Source organism: Herpailurus yagouaroundi, unplaced genomic scaffold, assembly GCF_014898765.1.
Source record: "Herpailurus yagouaroundi ecotype Mexico unplaced genomic scaffold, PumYag 191, whole genome shotgun sequence".
In the NCBI taxonomy this organism is placed as follows: Eukaryota; Metazoa; Chordata; class Mammalia; order Carnivora; family Felidae; genus Herpailurus; species Herpailurus yagouaroundi.
The window spans coordinates 655,768-671,571 of NW_024412422.1; the positions used below are offsets into that span (position 1 = coordinate 655,768).

The 15,804-nt window shown below is 47.7% G+C and overlaps 1 protein-coding gene and 1 gene segment (V, D, J or C); both read left to right on the top strand.

The window, feature by feature from the left end:
* Nucleotides 1-15,804, top strand: part of LOC121010111 (immunoglobulin lambda variable 3-9-like) — a gene marked incomplete at its 3' end in the record, with an annotated part of 226,055 nt that overhangs the window by 188,904 nt on the left and 21,347 nt on the right.
* The window catches only part of LOC121010132 (immunoglobulin lambda-1 light chain-like), a 152,113-nt gene that overhangs the window by 118,908 nt on the left and 17,401 nt on the right, over nt 1-15,804 (top strand). For 2 of the 41 annotated variants that reach the window (XM_040443498.1, XM_040443501.1), the window contains exon 2: nt 8,597-8,894. The exons of 29 other annotated variants lie outside the window; for them this stretch is intronic. In XM_040443498.1, coding sequence (XP_040299432.1) covers nt 8,597-8,894 — 298 coding nt within the window. Of the gene's footprint in view, nt 1-811; nt 871-1,533; nt 1,544-8,246; nt 8,326-8,596; nt 8,896-9,446; nt 9,463-12,715; nt 12,721-15,804 lie in introns of those variants that run through there. 10 more of the 41 variants (XM_040443504.1, XM_040443505.1, XM_040443500.1 and 7 more) reach the window with 10 other exon arrangements.

Below are 15,804 nucleotides of genomic sequence, written 5' to 3' on the forward strand. Positions count from 1 at the left end.
GCAAAGCCACCTGCACACAAGGAGGCTCCAGGTATCAGGGGTTCTAACAAGGAGGGAGGGCTGTTCACCAGGACCTGAGACCTGTGGGAAAGATGTCGTTTCTACAGCACCACCTCTGACTCTGATGTAAAATTCTGACTCGCTGTCTCTCAGTTCTGTGCCTTGTAGATTTGTCTCTGTCTCTAGCACAGGTCCAGTACTTCATGCCTCTCCAGCCCGACCCATTCCTGCTAAACTGAGCCACTGTCAAACCTTGCTAAAGCTGGGTCTGTCCCTGGCACTGAGCACACCCTCAGAGTACTGAGGCATAGGATCGATAACCTGTCCTCGGGACAGAAACCTACAATACCTCAATGGCTCCTTAAAAATCCATGTGTACTTGGCAAGGGAGGAATTCGGTTTGGGTTCTGGTGTTCCTCAACAGAGATACAACTTAGGAACCACACTGACCTAAGCCACCTTATACTGCCTGCAGAGGAAACGTGCTCATGGGTTCAGAAAATGCAGACAAACGCCACCTCTGAGCTCAGCCAGGACAAGCCACCCCAGGAGCAAGGTCAGGACACGGAGAGATACGGAGTGTGGACCCAGCCTATGCGACCAGAGTGTAAGTCAGAATTCCCTGGGCTGAGGGTGGGTCTGCAGGGCTGTCCCTCCCTTCTCTGGCCCCTTGGGGCTGAGCCCTTCTCTGAAACCACAAAGCTCCTCAGCAGCAGCCCCTGAGCCCTGGCTGATTTGCATAACCAGCAGGTCTCTCCAGCAAGGGGATAAGAGAGACTTTGCCCAGTCTTGGGCCTTGGTAGCAGAATCAGAGTGCCTCCACCATGGCCTGGACCCCTCTCCTCCTCGGCCTCCTTGCTCACTGCACAGGTGCTGCACCCAGGCTCAGACCCACTGCAGACCCAGGGATCTGGGGCAATCCAGGCCCTGACTCTGAGCTCAGCAGGGGGCTGGTTGTTGGGGGAAGGATGATTATGACCCTGCTGCAGGATGAGACTGGAGGGGTGTAATCTCCCCAAATCCTCACTGGCTCTGTGTGACCCTGAGGCACTACACCTGCCCAGAGAAAAATGAAAATGGATCCCTTTGTTCAAAAGCTCCATACACCAGCCAGGCCTATTGGCCTCAGGGGCTGAAATGATTGGAGGGTGGAAACAGGGGGCCCAGATCCCTGGAGCTCAGGCCAGGTAGGTGAGGGTCTCCTGAGATGAGATCCAGAGCTGAAACCTCCCATTTCTCTCTTGACGGTTCCGTGGCTTCCTATGAGCTGACTCAGCCCCCCTCAGTGTCTGTGACCCTGGAACAGACGGCCAGAATCACTTGTAGAGGAAACAACATAGGAAGGAAGTATGTTCAATGGTACCAGCAGAAGTCAGGCCAGGCCCCCATGCTGGTCATCTATAGTAACAGCAACCAGCCCTCGGGGATCCCTGGCTGATTCTCTGGCACCAACTCGGGGAAAACGGCCACCTTGACCATCAGCAGGGCCCAGGCCGAAGACGAGACTGACTATTACTGCCAGGTGTGGGACAGCAGTAGTGATGCTCACGGTGACACAGGCAGAGGGGGAAGGGAGTTGAAAACCCCTTTCACCATCTGTGTTACACTTTTCTCCAGCCCCAGAAGGCCTGTGCACAAAGCAATCAGAAGGTCTGACAGAGGTGTCCAGACCCAAGGTCCCCTGACCTCCCTATATACCCACCCTTCAGGTGGTATCTCCAGAAGGTGTATCAGGTTGATTTGTAGATTCTGAGATTGTCTGGGCCAGACTGTGTTTGAGAACAAAGGGACTGGCTGGAAGGACAAACAAAAACACCCATCCACTTCTCATTATCACTGCATTTCCGTGTGGTGGCCATAGCCCATTCCTTCATTCAACTGACCAGTATTAGAGTCCAGAATTTCCCAGCTCAGCTGAGCTCCAGAAGCCTTGCCACCATGCCAGCTGGGGATTCTGAGTGGAGCACACTAGTGCATTACCCACTGTGGTGTCACCCCCTTCCTGGGCTCACACATGCACCCACCTCTGCCTGGAGCCCCTGACAGCTCACAGGGGTCCTCCTCTCTGGGAAGTGCCCTTGGATCAGAAAACTGCCTCCCCAGGTTTCTGCCCCTTCTCAGAGAGGTTCAGGTGCATGCTGGCCTGAATCTAAGGTCCCAATGCCCTGCCTCACTTTCTCATGTCCTGAAAGGTCCCAGCTTTAGAGCTCCCTGTAGGAATGAGGCCTCATCTGATGTCTCACTCTGTGTGGGTCACTTCTCCTTCGGCCCATTCTGACCTTCCTCCTCCATCCAGCTCTCCTACACACGCACTTCTCCATCTCAGAGTCTGCTTCCAGGAACCCAATCCAGGCTGGTGGGCATCCCTGACAGGGTCCTCAGGGACATGAAGAGATCACTGTATACCCACATCTGGGGTTTCTCCCCCTTGTTCCCCAATGTGCTTGTCCAATCCCCAGATAGATCAGATTGGCCCTTGTATTTTTATACAATGAGAAAAGATACAGACACACTAGGTGCTCCGGGTTCTGACAGACAGTTGGAGAGTCACATCCATCCTGATGGTGAATGAGGGACATTGGGGCAGTTGCCTCCTCCTACAAAGTGACCAGAAGATACACAACCACGGACTGAGACACAAAATGGGTGCAGTGTCACTTCTACCTCCCAAATCTTGCACAAGAATCTTTCCACACCCACCCTACCAATAAATAAAGACAGAAAACTATTCTGGGAAATACAGTTTCAATGCTGTCAGTTAATAAACCACCACAGTCCCCCATCATCCACATGAAATCTATCCACATCCCCAGAAACCACAGTCTGCAAATAAAGAGAATATCAGTAGCCATGCTTCCACCTAATATGATAAAAATATCCAGTGAACAATTAAAAACACGTTCATCCTTTCCCCTAAAGAGGATACAAAATACCTTTTTCTCTACTAGCGATATTTCTCATTGTCTCAGCTAATTTGATATCCTATAACTTCATATTGATACATAAAGTTAACTATGCTAGTTGCTAGATGGTAATAGTATGACCCAGGAGAACAAAACAGAAATATAGGATTAATAGGTTTCCAAACATATTCATATCAACATAAGGAGGAAACACTTGTTCCTTCTATTGTCCTCATTTCTGCCACTACATGTGGTCAGTGGTGTCTATAATTACATCTTCACCACCCACTCCAGATTCCCCTTCCCACAACAAATACCTGAGAGAGTCATCATCCCTGCCAGTTGCGATGACCAAAACTCTATTCTGGAACATTCACCCATTATCAGACCTGCTGAATTGGAATGTGCTGATTTTTTTTTTTTTTTTTTACTGTAATCATAGTCCCAGATAATATTAGGGGATCTCCTGAGTCCATACATAAACCTGTTTCCCCAATTGTGTAGGAGAGACCCAACTGCCCCTTGATAGACATCGGAATCACCAACCCAGTGCCCCCTGCTTTTCCTGGTGATTCACTGCCAGAAAGACACAGGAGGGGCCATGGCGCCCTCTCAACCACCAGTACAGAGCAGCCAAGATCCCGCTGGGTATCATCCCATTCACAACACACAATCCATCTGGCTGATGAAAAAGTCTGTTCCTAAATCATTTTTTCCACATCACTACAGGGTCTACAATCTGTATCAAGCTCAGTTGATGAGGGCAGGACAACTAAGCCCAAGAACCAGGTGACCTAGTAGGACCTGGGGAGACAAGGAGAAGAAGTGAGATGTTCCAGGGTGGCCCAGACCCCTGGCCTGTGACACTCAGTGAGCACACAGTCCCCTGAGGAGGGGGTGGGGGGGTTTTCACAAGATGCAGCTGCAGACGAGGCAGTTAGGTGGGGCCCCGGGCATCTGCATGTGAAACAGCTCCCAGGTGCCTGTGGTGCTGATCCTCCCAGGACCACACTCTGTGTGGCCTTACTCCTGCTCCCTGGCTGCTCCCAGCACAGGTGAGGGGCCCACAGGGTGCGGCACAGGCACCCTGCTCTCTCCCACCCAGGGTCCCTGGGGTCAGGTGCTTGCCCTCACCTCTGTCCAAATTGCTCCCTCCCCTCAGTGCTAGACCAGTCACTTCTGACTCAGCCTCCCTTTCTTCCTCCAGGCCCCTCCCCTCTCCTGTCTTAGGAGCTCCATGCCTCCCCTGACCTGAGGCTGCCTCCATCCCTGTCAGTGGCCCTTGGGAAGCCCAGGATTCCCTGCTCTAGGGGTAAGCTCAGGCACGAACATGCATCTTGGTACCAGTAGAAGGAAAGCCGGGTACCCAATCTGGTACGCAGATATGAGCAACCATCTGGGTCTGATTCTGAGGATGCAATTTAAGGACATGGACCCCTGAGCATGACCAGGACCAGAAGGGCCAGGACCAGGCTGTCCATTGCTGTGTCAGCTATCATGGCAGCAGAAATGGCTGGCAGTGACTCACAGTGACACAGAAGGATGGGGGATGGGACACAACCCTCCTGTCACAGCCTGCCTCTCATTCCCACCTGCCCTCTGAGCAGCTGTTGCTCAGGCCTTAGGATCAGGTATTCTCCCTGGTCCTGGCCTGACCCTCCAGTGTGGGAGAATCCAGTAAGTTCTCTGTGCTCTGGTTTGTGTTTATCCTAATGAACAGAGTTGGGGGCTATTCTGACTATTTGGATTGTAATTGAGTATTATGGTTGATAGTAAAGATTTGGGGTTTCATTAAATATCACACGGGTCCCAGATATAATCACATGTTACTCAGGAGGGGAGACAGCTGTCCCAACAGCACAGTCCTGCGGAAACTCCTCCTCTCCTTGGATACAGGCAGCCTGCACGGGCCACAGGGGCCATGAGTACTCGCTTTCCTCAATGAGGCATCCCCACATCCGGAAGGACTGCCTGATGCTTCATGAAGAGGGGACCAGGCCCCTGCTGCCCCAGGCCCTTCCTTCGATTTTACACAAACTGTGGAGGAAGTACAGCCGCCATCTTGGATCCCACCTGGGGACTTTCTCCTGGCACCACTGTCCTCCCACTGCCCCAAATCCCATCACCTGCACCAGGCAGGTCCGACCCTTAGCTCAGGACTGACCCACAGGGACTCACACCCACCCCCAGGCTGACCCTGTGTGGTGGCTTTGCCTGCATTCTGGTCCCAGCTGTCATTCTGAAGGAGGAGACCTTATCCAAGACATGAATAAGTTTTTTTCATAAATTGAATTTCTCTTCACAAATCTTTGACTTGTGGTTTTGAAATCAATTTTTAGAGCAATTTCATGAGGTCAAAACGACAGATGAGGAATGTTTTAAGAGGGAAAGCAGATGCTTCCCCAGTTTCCACTCCTGGCTTGAATCAGAGCAATACCTTCATGGGAGTGGGGAGACACAGGACAGAGAATCATTTTCTCCTCACAAAAACATCACAAGTGCAATTGGAATATTTCCTCTAAAATTTATTTATTACTTATTGATATGAGGAACTAAGTAAAAAGATAATTTTTGGTGGGATTCCCTATGACTGAAATGATATTTCCAGGGAATTTTCAGGTTCAAGGATCATGCACGGGTCACTATAGAGTTATTCTCCAGAGATTCTCACCATAGGCTTTGTCAACAACATGACTTAATGGGCTGGCACGTCCCTAGTCCAGGTGGCCCCCATGCCAAGTGTAGCAGCGCTCCCCATAGGCAGCTTCCAGCTCTGAGAGGAAGAAGCTGTCTCCTTCAGGACCTGGAACATTCTGGCTGAAGTTGTTTCACATCCCCTCTCAGCCTGCGCAGCCTTCCTCACCTGGTGCAGGTGACTGCTGCTGCCTGGCACCTGCAGCCTCTGCTCTTCTCTCTGCCTCTCAGGGACTGGGGACCTGCAGGCCTCTCCCAGCCTCCCTTCCCTCTCAGATGCACCCCTCCCTCATGTTCCTGTTCAGCTCAGCCAGTCTGTGGGGCGTTGGGGAAAACAGTGCTAGGTCATCCACGTGGGACAAAACAGGAGGACAGGACAAGCGACATGTGTAGCACCCTAGTCTCCCTGTGGCTTTTAGGTGTGTAAGCAGGGAGGAAAGGGACAATAATACTGCCCTGCTAATAACCACTGCCCTCAGCCCCCAGGTGACCTAGGAAGTTCCCAGGCACTGAGCACACTTGTGTCAAACCTGTTCCTACCTCAGCAGCTTCCTCCTGTTCGTGCCTAGCAGGTGGCCTAGAGAACTTGACTTATTACCTGGAAATTGCCTCTTACCACACCTGGCCACGCCCTCTGTGCCCAGAATGCTCACCTTAGGAGAAAACTCCATATAGTCCCTGAACTGGGTTGGGACCCCAGGTCCTTCAGGTTTGTCCCGTTCTTTCAGATCCTATATCCCCCTGCCTGTGCCTACAGAGGGCATGACTGGGCTCTTCCCACACACATTCCACTGCGTGTTTCTCTTCCTGACTTTAGCAGGGCCAGAGTTCCCTCCTCAAGAGGGATCTATGTCTAGATCTATGTCTAGATCATGCAGAATTCCTACGATGCAATGTGAGTCAAACTAATGTGGGTCTGAATAAATGTCTGTCTCTGTTTTGGGGGCATTAGTCCCCAGGCACCCCACCACACATTAGCCCTGTATCTGCAGTTGACACCAAAAAGAGCCACCCTGAGTCCTGGGTCCCCCATGTGACACTACCTGTGTGACCTCCCACTACCTCAGAGACAGGTGCAGGGATGCCTCAGTGAAACCTGTGCTCTCTTCCTCCAAATGAGCCTGTTACATTTTCATGGGTAATCTAGGCCCCTCATGTAAGAATGCAAGGCGAGCTGGGGCACCTCGGTGGCTCAGCTGGTTGAGCATCTGACTTCAGGTCATGATCTCGAGATTCGTGAGTTTGAGCCCCACATCGGGCTCACTGCTGTCAGCCTGTCAGCACAGAGCCCACTTTGGATCTTCTATCCCTCTCTCTCTCTGCTCCTCCCCTGCTCACACTCTCCTCGAAATAAATAAATATTAAAAAAAAAAAAAAAAAAGAATGTGAGGCAAGTAGAAGCCACGCATAGAAACCTCATTCCTCACTGTGGCAACAGTCCATGGAGCAGGAATCAGGACCTGAGCTGTAGGTTATGAATCTACACTTTACAAAGAAAGCCTCTGCAATCCAGCAGCCATTTGGAGTGGCCCCAAGGGGGCAGCAGAGATCACCTGCCAAAACCACACGTAGATCCGGCTCCTAACAGGCAAAGGGGTTTAGTAAGCAGGACCTTCGGGACAATTGTTCAATTATTTGCCATTTGTCTATAGTGTCATCCTTCACTCTCACGTTCAGATTCTTCAGGGTATGTGTGTGTTGGGTCCTGCTCATGAAGACACTGCCTATTTAACTAATACAGGTCCAGGCATTTTGTCTCCCACCAACCCATGCCCTAGCTCACCCTCATGAAACAAAATGCTGTCACTGCCCACAAACACCCATCCTCCCTAGGATCACACGTTTCCCCTCCCTCCCCTGTGCTGACAGACTCAGCTGCTCCTCCTTCCTGGAAGTTCCTCCCACCTGCCCCCTCACCTGTCCCTCCACTCACCTCCCTCAAGGAAGGGGGAAGGGACTGGAAAGTTCTGTTCTTCCCTATTCCCAGTGCCTGCAACACAATGATTTTCTCTGTAAGCTTTTTTCAACTGAACTTATACATTAAGATGTTTGCTACATGTTTTTCCAACAACTGAAGACAACTTAATTATAGTAAACATTCCCTTGAGGAGTTACTAAACTTTAAAGCCCCCTCTCATTATTTTATACCACAATCATTTCTTTGGCCTCTGATCTGACACCAAAATGGGGATGCTGAGTCACAACCTCTATGACCCGCTGCAGGAGCTCATGGCTCAGAGCAGACATTTACAGCACCATGATGGTTTTGTAAACTCCATGTACTCTAGACAGAGGATGAATTTTATTTGGGTTCTGTGGCCAAAAGCTGTGATCTGGGATAGGACCCTATACCTGTGTGAGCTTTATAGCGTCACCTATAGAATGGGCTCAGAAAATACAGACTCCACCTTTGAGGTCTCAGTGGTCAGACCAGCCAAGGAGTAAACCCAGGACATTGAACTGGGAGGGAGATACCAGCCCCAGACTATGGGACAGGGCTGCCCCTCCCCTGTCTGTGTCCCTTAGGGCAGAGCCCTTCTCTGAAACCACAAAGCTCCAAAACAGCAACCCCAGAGGCCCAGCTGACTTGCATAAGCAGCAGGTCTCTCCCACAAGGGGATAAGAGATGCCTGGAAGGAACTTTGCCCAAGGTCTTTGTAGCAGAATCAGCGCGTCTCCACCATAGCCTGGACCCCTCTTCTCCTCAGTATCCTGGCTCACTGCACAGGTGAGAGGTGTAATCCCCACTTGTGCTCACTGGTTCTGTGTGAGCCCAAAGGGGATGGTCCTGACCAGAGAAAGGGGTGGAAAGAATCTTATTTGTTCAAAGGATCCTTCCCACCAGCCAGTCCCATAAGCTCCTGGGGCTAAGACTTATAAGAGAGGGTACCCTGGGGGTACAGAGAATCCCTGGGGCTCAATGCAGGCCAGGCAGCTTATGGGATTTCCCAGAAATGGGTCCTTCATCTTCTAGCCCAACCCATTTTTCTCTCTTGCAGGTTCCATGGCCTCCTATGTGCTGACCCAGCCCCCGTCGGTGTCAGTGAACCTGGGACAGACAGCAAGAATCACCTGTGGGGGAAACAACATTGGAAGTAAAAATGCTTACTGGTACCAGCAGAAGCCAGGCCAGGCCCCCATGCTGGTCATTGACTATAGCAGCAACCGGCCCTCAGGGATCCCTGACCGATTCTCTGGCACCAACTCGGGGAACACGGCCACCCTGACCATCAGCGGGGCCCAGGCTGAGGACAAGGCTGACTATTACTGTCAGGTGTGGGATGGCAGTAGTGATGCTCACAGTGACACAGGCAGATGGGGAAGTGAGACACAAACCCCTTCCCCATCTGTATCACACTCTTCTCCAGCCTCAGCAGTCTGACCCAGGTCCCCAGACCTCCTATCCACCCACGCTTCATGCAGCACCACCAGAGGATATATCAGGGTTGATCTGGGGGCTCTTGGGATTTTTTTTGAGCCTGAGTATGTTTGGGAACAGAGGACCTGAGTGGAAGGACAAACAGAAAGAAACATCCATCCGCTGCTCCTTACCCCTCCATGTCCATATGGCGGTCATGGGCCGTTCCTTCACCCAACTGACGAATATTAGAGGCCTGAATTTCTCAGCTCAGCTGAGCTCCAGAAGCCCTGCCACCATGACAGCTGGGGATTCTGAGTGGAGCACACTAGTGCATTATTCACTGTGGTGTCACCCCCCTCCTGGGCTCACACATGCACCCACCTCTGCCTGGAGCCCCTGACAGCTCACAGGGGTCCTCCTCACTGCAAAGTGCCCTTGGATCAGACAACTGCCTCCCCAGGTTTCTGCCCCTTCTCAGAGAGGTTCAGGTGCATGCTGGCCTGAGTGAATGAAGGCCCTGCCTCATTCAGATGTCCTGAAGGTCTCAGCTTTAGAGCTCCCTGCAGGGATGGAGGCCTCATCTGATGTCTCACTGCACGTGGGTCACTTCTCCTTCTGCCCAGTCTGACCTTCCTCCTCCTTCCAGATCTCCTACACATGTACTTCTCCATCTCAGAGTCTGATTCCAGGAACCCAATCCAGGTTGGCCAGCATCCCTGACAGGGTCTTCAGGGACATGAAGAGGCTACTATATAAACACATAAAGCTCCGGTTTGTGCCCCAAATCCCCAATATACGTGTCAAAATCCCCAACAGATTAGATTGTTCCTCGTATTTTTAAACAATGAGAAAAGATGCAGACACACTAGGTGCTCTGGGTTCTGACAGACAGTTGAAGGGTCACATCTATCCTGATGGTGAATGAGGGACATTGGGGCAGTTGCCTCCTCCTACAAAGTGACCAGAAGATACACAACAATGGACTGAGACACAAAATGGGTGCAATGTCACTTCTACCCCCCAAATCTCGCACAAGATTCTTTTCTTCATACCCACCCTACCCCAGAATACAGACAGAAAACAATTCTGTGAAATACAGTTCAGTCTGTCGATGTTGACACATAATAAGCCACCACAGTCCAACCTCATCCACGTGAAATCCACCCAATCCAGGCAAACCACAATCTCCAAATAAAGAGAATATTGGCAGCCATGCTTCCACGTGATGTGAAAGGGAATATTCGCAGCCATGCTTCCACGTGATATGACAAACTATCCAAACTATCCAATGAAAAATTACCAACATGTTCATCCTTTCCCAGGAGGATACAAAGTATACTACTGTCTGATGGTGGTATTTATTTTTGTCCCAGCTGAAATGATATCCTATAGCTTCATATTGAGACACAAAGTTAACTATTATGAACACATTGGATGTTAGATGATAATGAGATGACCCAGGAGAACAAAACAGAAACATAGGATTAATAGGTTTCCAAACATATTCATATCAACATAAGGAAGAAACACTTGTTCCTTCTATTGTCCTCATTTCTGCCACTACCCTGTGGTCAGAGTTATGTCTATACATCTTCACCACCCACTCCATATTCCCCTTCCCTCAGCAAACACCTGAGTTAGTCAGTTGGGTCCCTGCCAGTTGAGATGACCAAACCTCCATTCAGGAACATTCACCCATTATCAGACCTGTTGAATTGTATTGTGGTGAGTTGATGACTACAGTCACAGACCCAGGGAATATTAGGGGATCTCCTGAATCCATACATCCACCTACTTACCCTCATTGTGTAGTAGAAAATCCCTTACCCCTTGACAGTAGCCAAGAATCACCCCAGCCAGTACCCCCTACTTTTCCCAATGACTCACTGCCAGGCAGAGCCAAAGGGTTCATGGTGCACACTCAGCCAGCAGGGCCGTGCGATCAAGCAAAGCACAAAGTCCCAAGGATGACAAGCGAACATTTAGTTGATGGCTCACTGGGGATAACAGTGAGTGCTGCTACTTGCACTCCCACCCCAATTCCTAGATCCGTGAATCCCAACTAGGGGAGAAGCAATACCATATATGTCTAATACATGACAACTGAAAGTACATACAGAGTCCCAGAGGACATGGCGTGAGCCCTGTGTGCTATTGCCACCACCCAGGTGGCAGCAGAGGTCACTTGTCTAGCCACATGGTGATGGAGTGGGCCTGGTATCAGGGCTCCTAACATGGCAGGGGGAGCTAGTAACCATGACCTAAGATCTGAAGGAAAAGGTATCTTCCTTCTTAAGTATCATGCTTGACACTGATGTACAAAATCCTTTGGCTCCTTATTCCTCTGATCCAGATCTTGCAGTAATTATTTCTTAGGCACAGATCTGGGACTTCAATCTCCTACATACACCCCATTGGTGTTAAGGCTCTCTTAAGTCTGCAAAGCCCCCAGGACGATGGGACAAGATGGAGGAACAGCATGGAAGTTTTTTGTGTGTTTTTGTTTTTGGTTTTTTTTTGTGTGTGTGTGTGTGTGTGTCTCTCTCTCGTCCCTGAAATACAGCAAGATCAACACTAAACCACCCTGCAAACCTAGAAAATTGATTTGAGGATTAACACAACAATCTGCACAACCTGACCAGAGAACTTAGCAGGTACGTGGAGCAAAGAGGTGAACTGGGGGAGAAGCCATGGAGGGCAGGGGGCTGTTTTTGTTTGTGGAGAGGGAATGGAGGCGGGGGGTGGGGGAGAATACATGAAAAGTATCCCCCCCGCAAAAGCAGCTGGAGAGAAAGTGGAAAAGTGGAAACAGCCGCAGGGACTGAACCAAAAAGGGAGAAAGGAGAGGGTTTAAATTCCACTAAGACTCTATAAACAGGGGGAGTGCAGAGGCTGAAACTCTGTAGCTCGATACCTGGTGGTGCTCTGGTGGGAAGGACGAATCCCCGGGAGCAGAATGAAGTCCAGGTATCTTCAGGACACACGGGAGAGGCAGTTCCCCTGCTGGGAGGGCTCCCCACAGGCAAAGATCCGAAAGTATCCTGAACAACAACCACATTCGCTGGTGCTGGAACAAGCTTGTTGTGGGTGAAGCCTGGTGACAGATTTGTGTTGTGATTTTCCATAATCTCTGAAAAGCTGCTGCTACACTATCTCACGAACTGTTTCTGGGGCGGGCTGGCACTCAGCCACAGTCTCTGGGCATCACCAGCAGCACGGTCCGCAAACATTCCTGGGTGCAGCCGGCACCTGGCCATTGCTCAGTGAGACCCTCCCCCAGAGGGTCTGAGTGGGTCAAAGCCACAGTCCCTCAGAAGCGAGGGGTCAGGAAACACAGCCACATCTGAGATAAAACTCAGGAGGGAGGTACCGCCTGGCAACCTGACAGCTTGGTCACAGACAGTGTAAAAGCAGGGAGTGGACGGAAACCGGAGACAAAGGAAGGGTGCGCGACTGCCAATCAGGGAGAACAGAGTTCTAATACTACAGACTGGGGGTAGATGGGTGACGCCATTTTTGCCCCTCCTGCGCATGCACATACACACACACACACACACACACACACACACACACACACACACAAGCGCCACAATAATCCACCCCAGTAAGCTAAGCAGCACCATCTAGTGGAGAATGGGGCCATTACACTAAGCCCCACGCAACTGGGCCAACCTTGCTCTTCAGGAACACCACAAGTCTCTCCACCTGCTTAGTTTACAGACTATAAAGTGTTTCATAGTTTGACATCTAGGGGAAGACAATGTGATTTCAATGGTATTTCAGTCTGTTCGCTGGTCCATCTATTCAATTTTCTTTTTTTTTTTTCTTTTTCATTTCTTTTCTTTTTCTTGAATAGGGAAAGAGAAAAAATGTATTTTTAGTTTCAATTTTTATTAAAAATATTTTTTTCTACAATATTTTCTTACTTTTTTGTAAATTTTTCAAATTCTGTTTTACTTCCATCATTTCATTTTATTCTATTTCATTGTATTCATTTTCACAGGAAGTTCATGACCACTAAACTACCCTGCAAGAAATTTTAAGGGGGACTCTCTGAGGGAGAAAAGACAAGGAAACAAAAAAAGACCAAAAGCAACAAAGACTAGAAAGGACCAGAGAACACCACCAGAAACTCAAAATCTAAAAGAAACATAATGGCAATAAACTCATATCTTACAGTACTCACTCTAAACGTCAATGGATTAATGCTCCAATCAAAAGACATAGGGTAACAGAATGGATAAGAAAACAAGATCCATCTATATGCTGTTTACAAGAGACCCACTTTAGACCTAAAGACACCTTCAGATTGAAAGTAAGGGGATGGAGAACCATCTATCATGCTAATGGTGGACAAAAGAAAGCCAGAATAGCCATACTTACATCAGACAATCCAGGCTTTAAATTAAAGACTGTAACAAGAGATGAAGAAGGGCATTATATCATAATTAAGGGGTCTATCCACCAAGAAGATCTAACAATTGTAAACATTTATGCTCCAAATGTGAAGGCGCTCAAACATATAAATCAATCAGTCACAAACATAAACTCATTGATAATAATACCATAATAGTAAGGGACTTCAACACCCCACTTACAACAATGGACAGATCATCTAAACAGAAAATCAACAAGGAAACAATGGCTTTGAATGACACACTGGACCAGATGGACTTACCAGAAATATTCAGAACATTTCATCCTAAGGCAGCAGAATATACATTCTTCTCCAGTACACATGGAACGTTCTCCAGTATAGATCACATACTGGTACATAAATCAGCCCTCAACAAGTACAAAAAGATTGAGATCATATCGTGCAGATTTTCAGACCAAAACGCTCTGAAACTAGAAGTCAGCCACAAGAAAAAATGTGGAAAGATAACAAATACTTGGAGACTAAAGACCATCCTACTGAGGAATGAATGGGCTAACCAAGAAGTTAAAGAGGAAATTAAAAAGTACATAGAAGCCAATGAAAATGATAACATCACAGCCCAAAACCTCTGGAACTCTGCAAAGGCAGTCATAAGAGGGTCGTATATAGCAATCCAGGCCTTCCTAAAGAAGACAGAAAGATCACAGATACACAACCTAACCGTACACCTTAAAGAGCTGGAAAAGAACAGCAAATAAAACCCCAAACCAGCAGAAGACAGGAAATAATTGAGATTAGAGCAAAAATCAATGCTATTGAAACCAAAAAACAAACAAACAAACACACAAACAAAACAGTAGAATAGATCAATGAAACCAGAAGCTTGTTCTTTGAAACAATTAACAACATTAATAAACCCCTAGCCAGTTTGATCAAAAAGAAAAAGGAAAGGACCCAAATAAATAAAACCAAGAATGAAAGAGGAGAGATCACCAGCAACACAGCAGAAATAAAAACAATAATAAGAGAATATTATGAGCAATTATATGCCAATAAAATGGGAAATCTGGAAGAAATGGACAACTTCCTAGAAACATATACACTACCAAAACGGAAACAGGAAGAAATAGAAAAGTTGAACAGACCCATAACCAGTAAAGAAATTAAATTAGTAGTCAAAAATCTCCCAAAACACAAGAGTCCAGGGCCAGATGGCTTTCCAGGGGAATTCTACCAAACGTTTAAGGAAGAGTTAACACCTATTCTCTTGAAGCTGTTCCAAAAATAGAAATGGAAGGAAAACTTCCAAACTCTTTCTATGAAGCCAGCATTACCTTGATTCCAAAACCAGACAAAGACGCCACTAAAAAGGAGAACTATAGACCAATTTCTCTGATGTACAAGGATGCAAAAATCCTCAACAAGATATTAGCCAGCCAGATCCAACAATACATTAAAAAAAATTATTCACCACGACCAAGTGGGATTTATACCTGGGATGTAGGGCTGGTTCAATATCCGCAAAACTATCAATGTGATTCATCACATGAATAAAAGAAAGGACAAGAACCACATGATCCTCTCAACAGATGCAGAGGAAGCATTTGGCAAAATACAGCGTCCTTTCTTGATAAAAACCCTCAAGAAAGTAGGGACAGAAGGATCATACCTGGAGATTATAAAAGCCATATAAGAAAGACCCAATGCTAATATCATTCTCAATGGGGAAAAACTGAGAGCTTTCCCCCTAAGGTCAGGAACAAGACAGGGATGTCCACTCTTGCCACTGCTATTCAACATAGTATTGGAAGTCTTAATCCCAGCAATCAGACGACACAAAGAAATAAAGGCATCCAAATCGGCAAGGAGGAAGTCAAACTTTCACTCCTTGCAGACGACATGATGCTCTATATGGAAAACCCAAAAGATTACACCAAAAAACTGCTAGAACTGATCCATGAATTTAGCAAAGTAGCAGGATATAAAATCAATGCATAGATATCGGTTGAATTCCTATACACCAACAATGAAGCAACAGAAAGAGAAATCAAGGAATGGATCCCATTTACAATTGCACCAAAAACCATAAAATACCTAGGAATAAATCTAACCAAAGAGGTGAAAAATCTACACACTGAAAACTAGAAAGCTTGTGAAAATATTGAAGAAGACACAAAAAAAAAAAAAAATGGAAAAAGATTCCATGCTCCTGGATAGGAAGAACAAATATTGTTAAAATGTCAATACTACCCAAAGCAGTCTTCATATTCAATGCAATACCTATCAAAATAACACCAGTATTCTTCACAGAGCTAGAACAAACAATCCTATGATTTGTATGGAACCAGAAAAGACCCTACATAGCCAAAGCAGTCTTGAAAAAAAAAAAAAAAAAAAAAACAAAGGAAACATCACAATCCTGGACTTCAAGCTGTATTACAAAGCTGTAATCATCAAGACAGTATGGT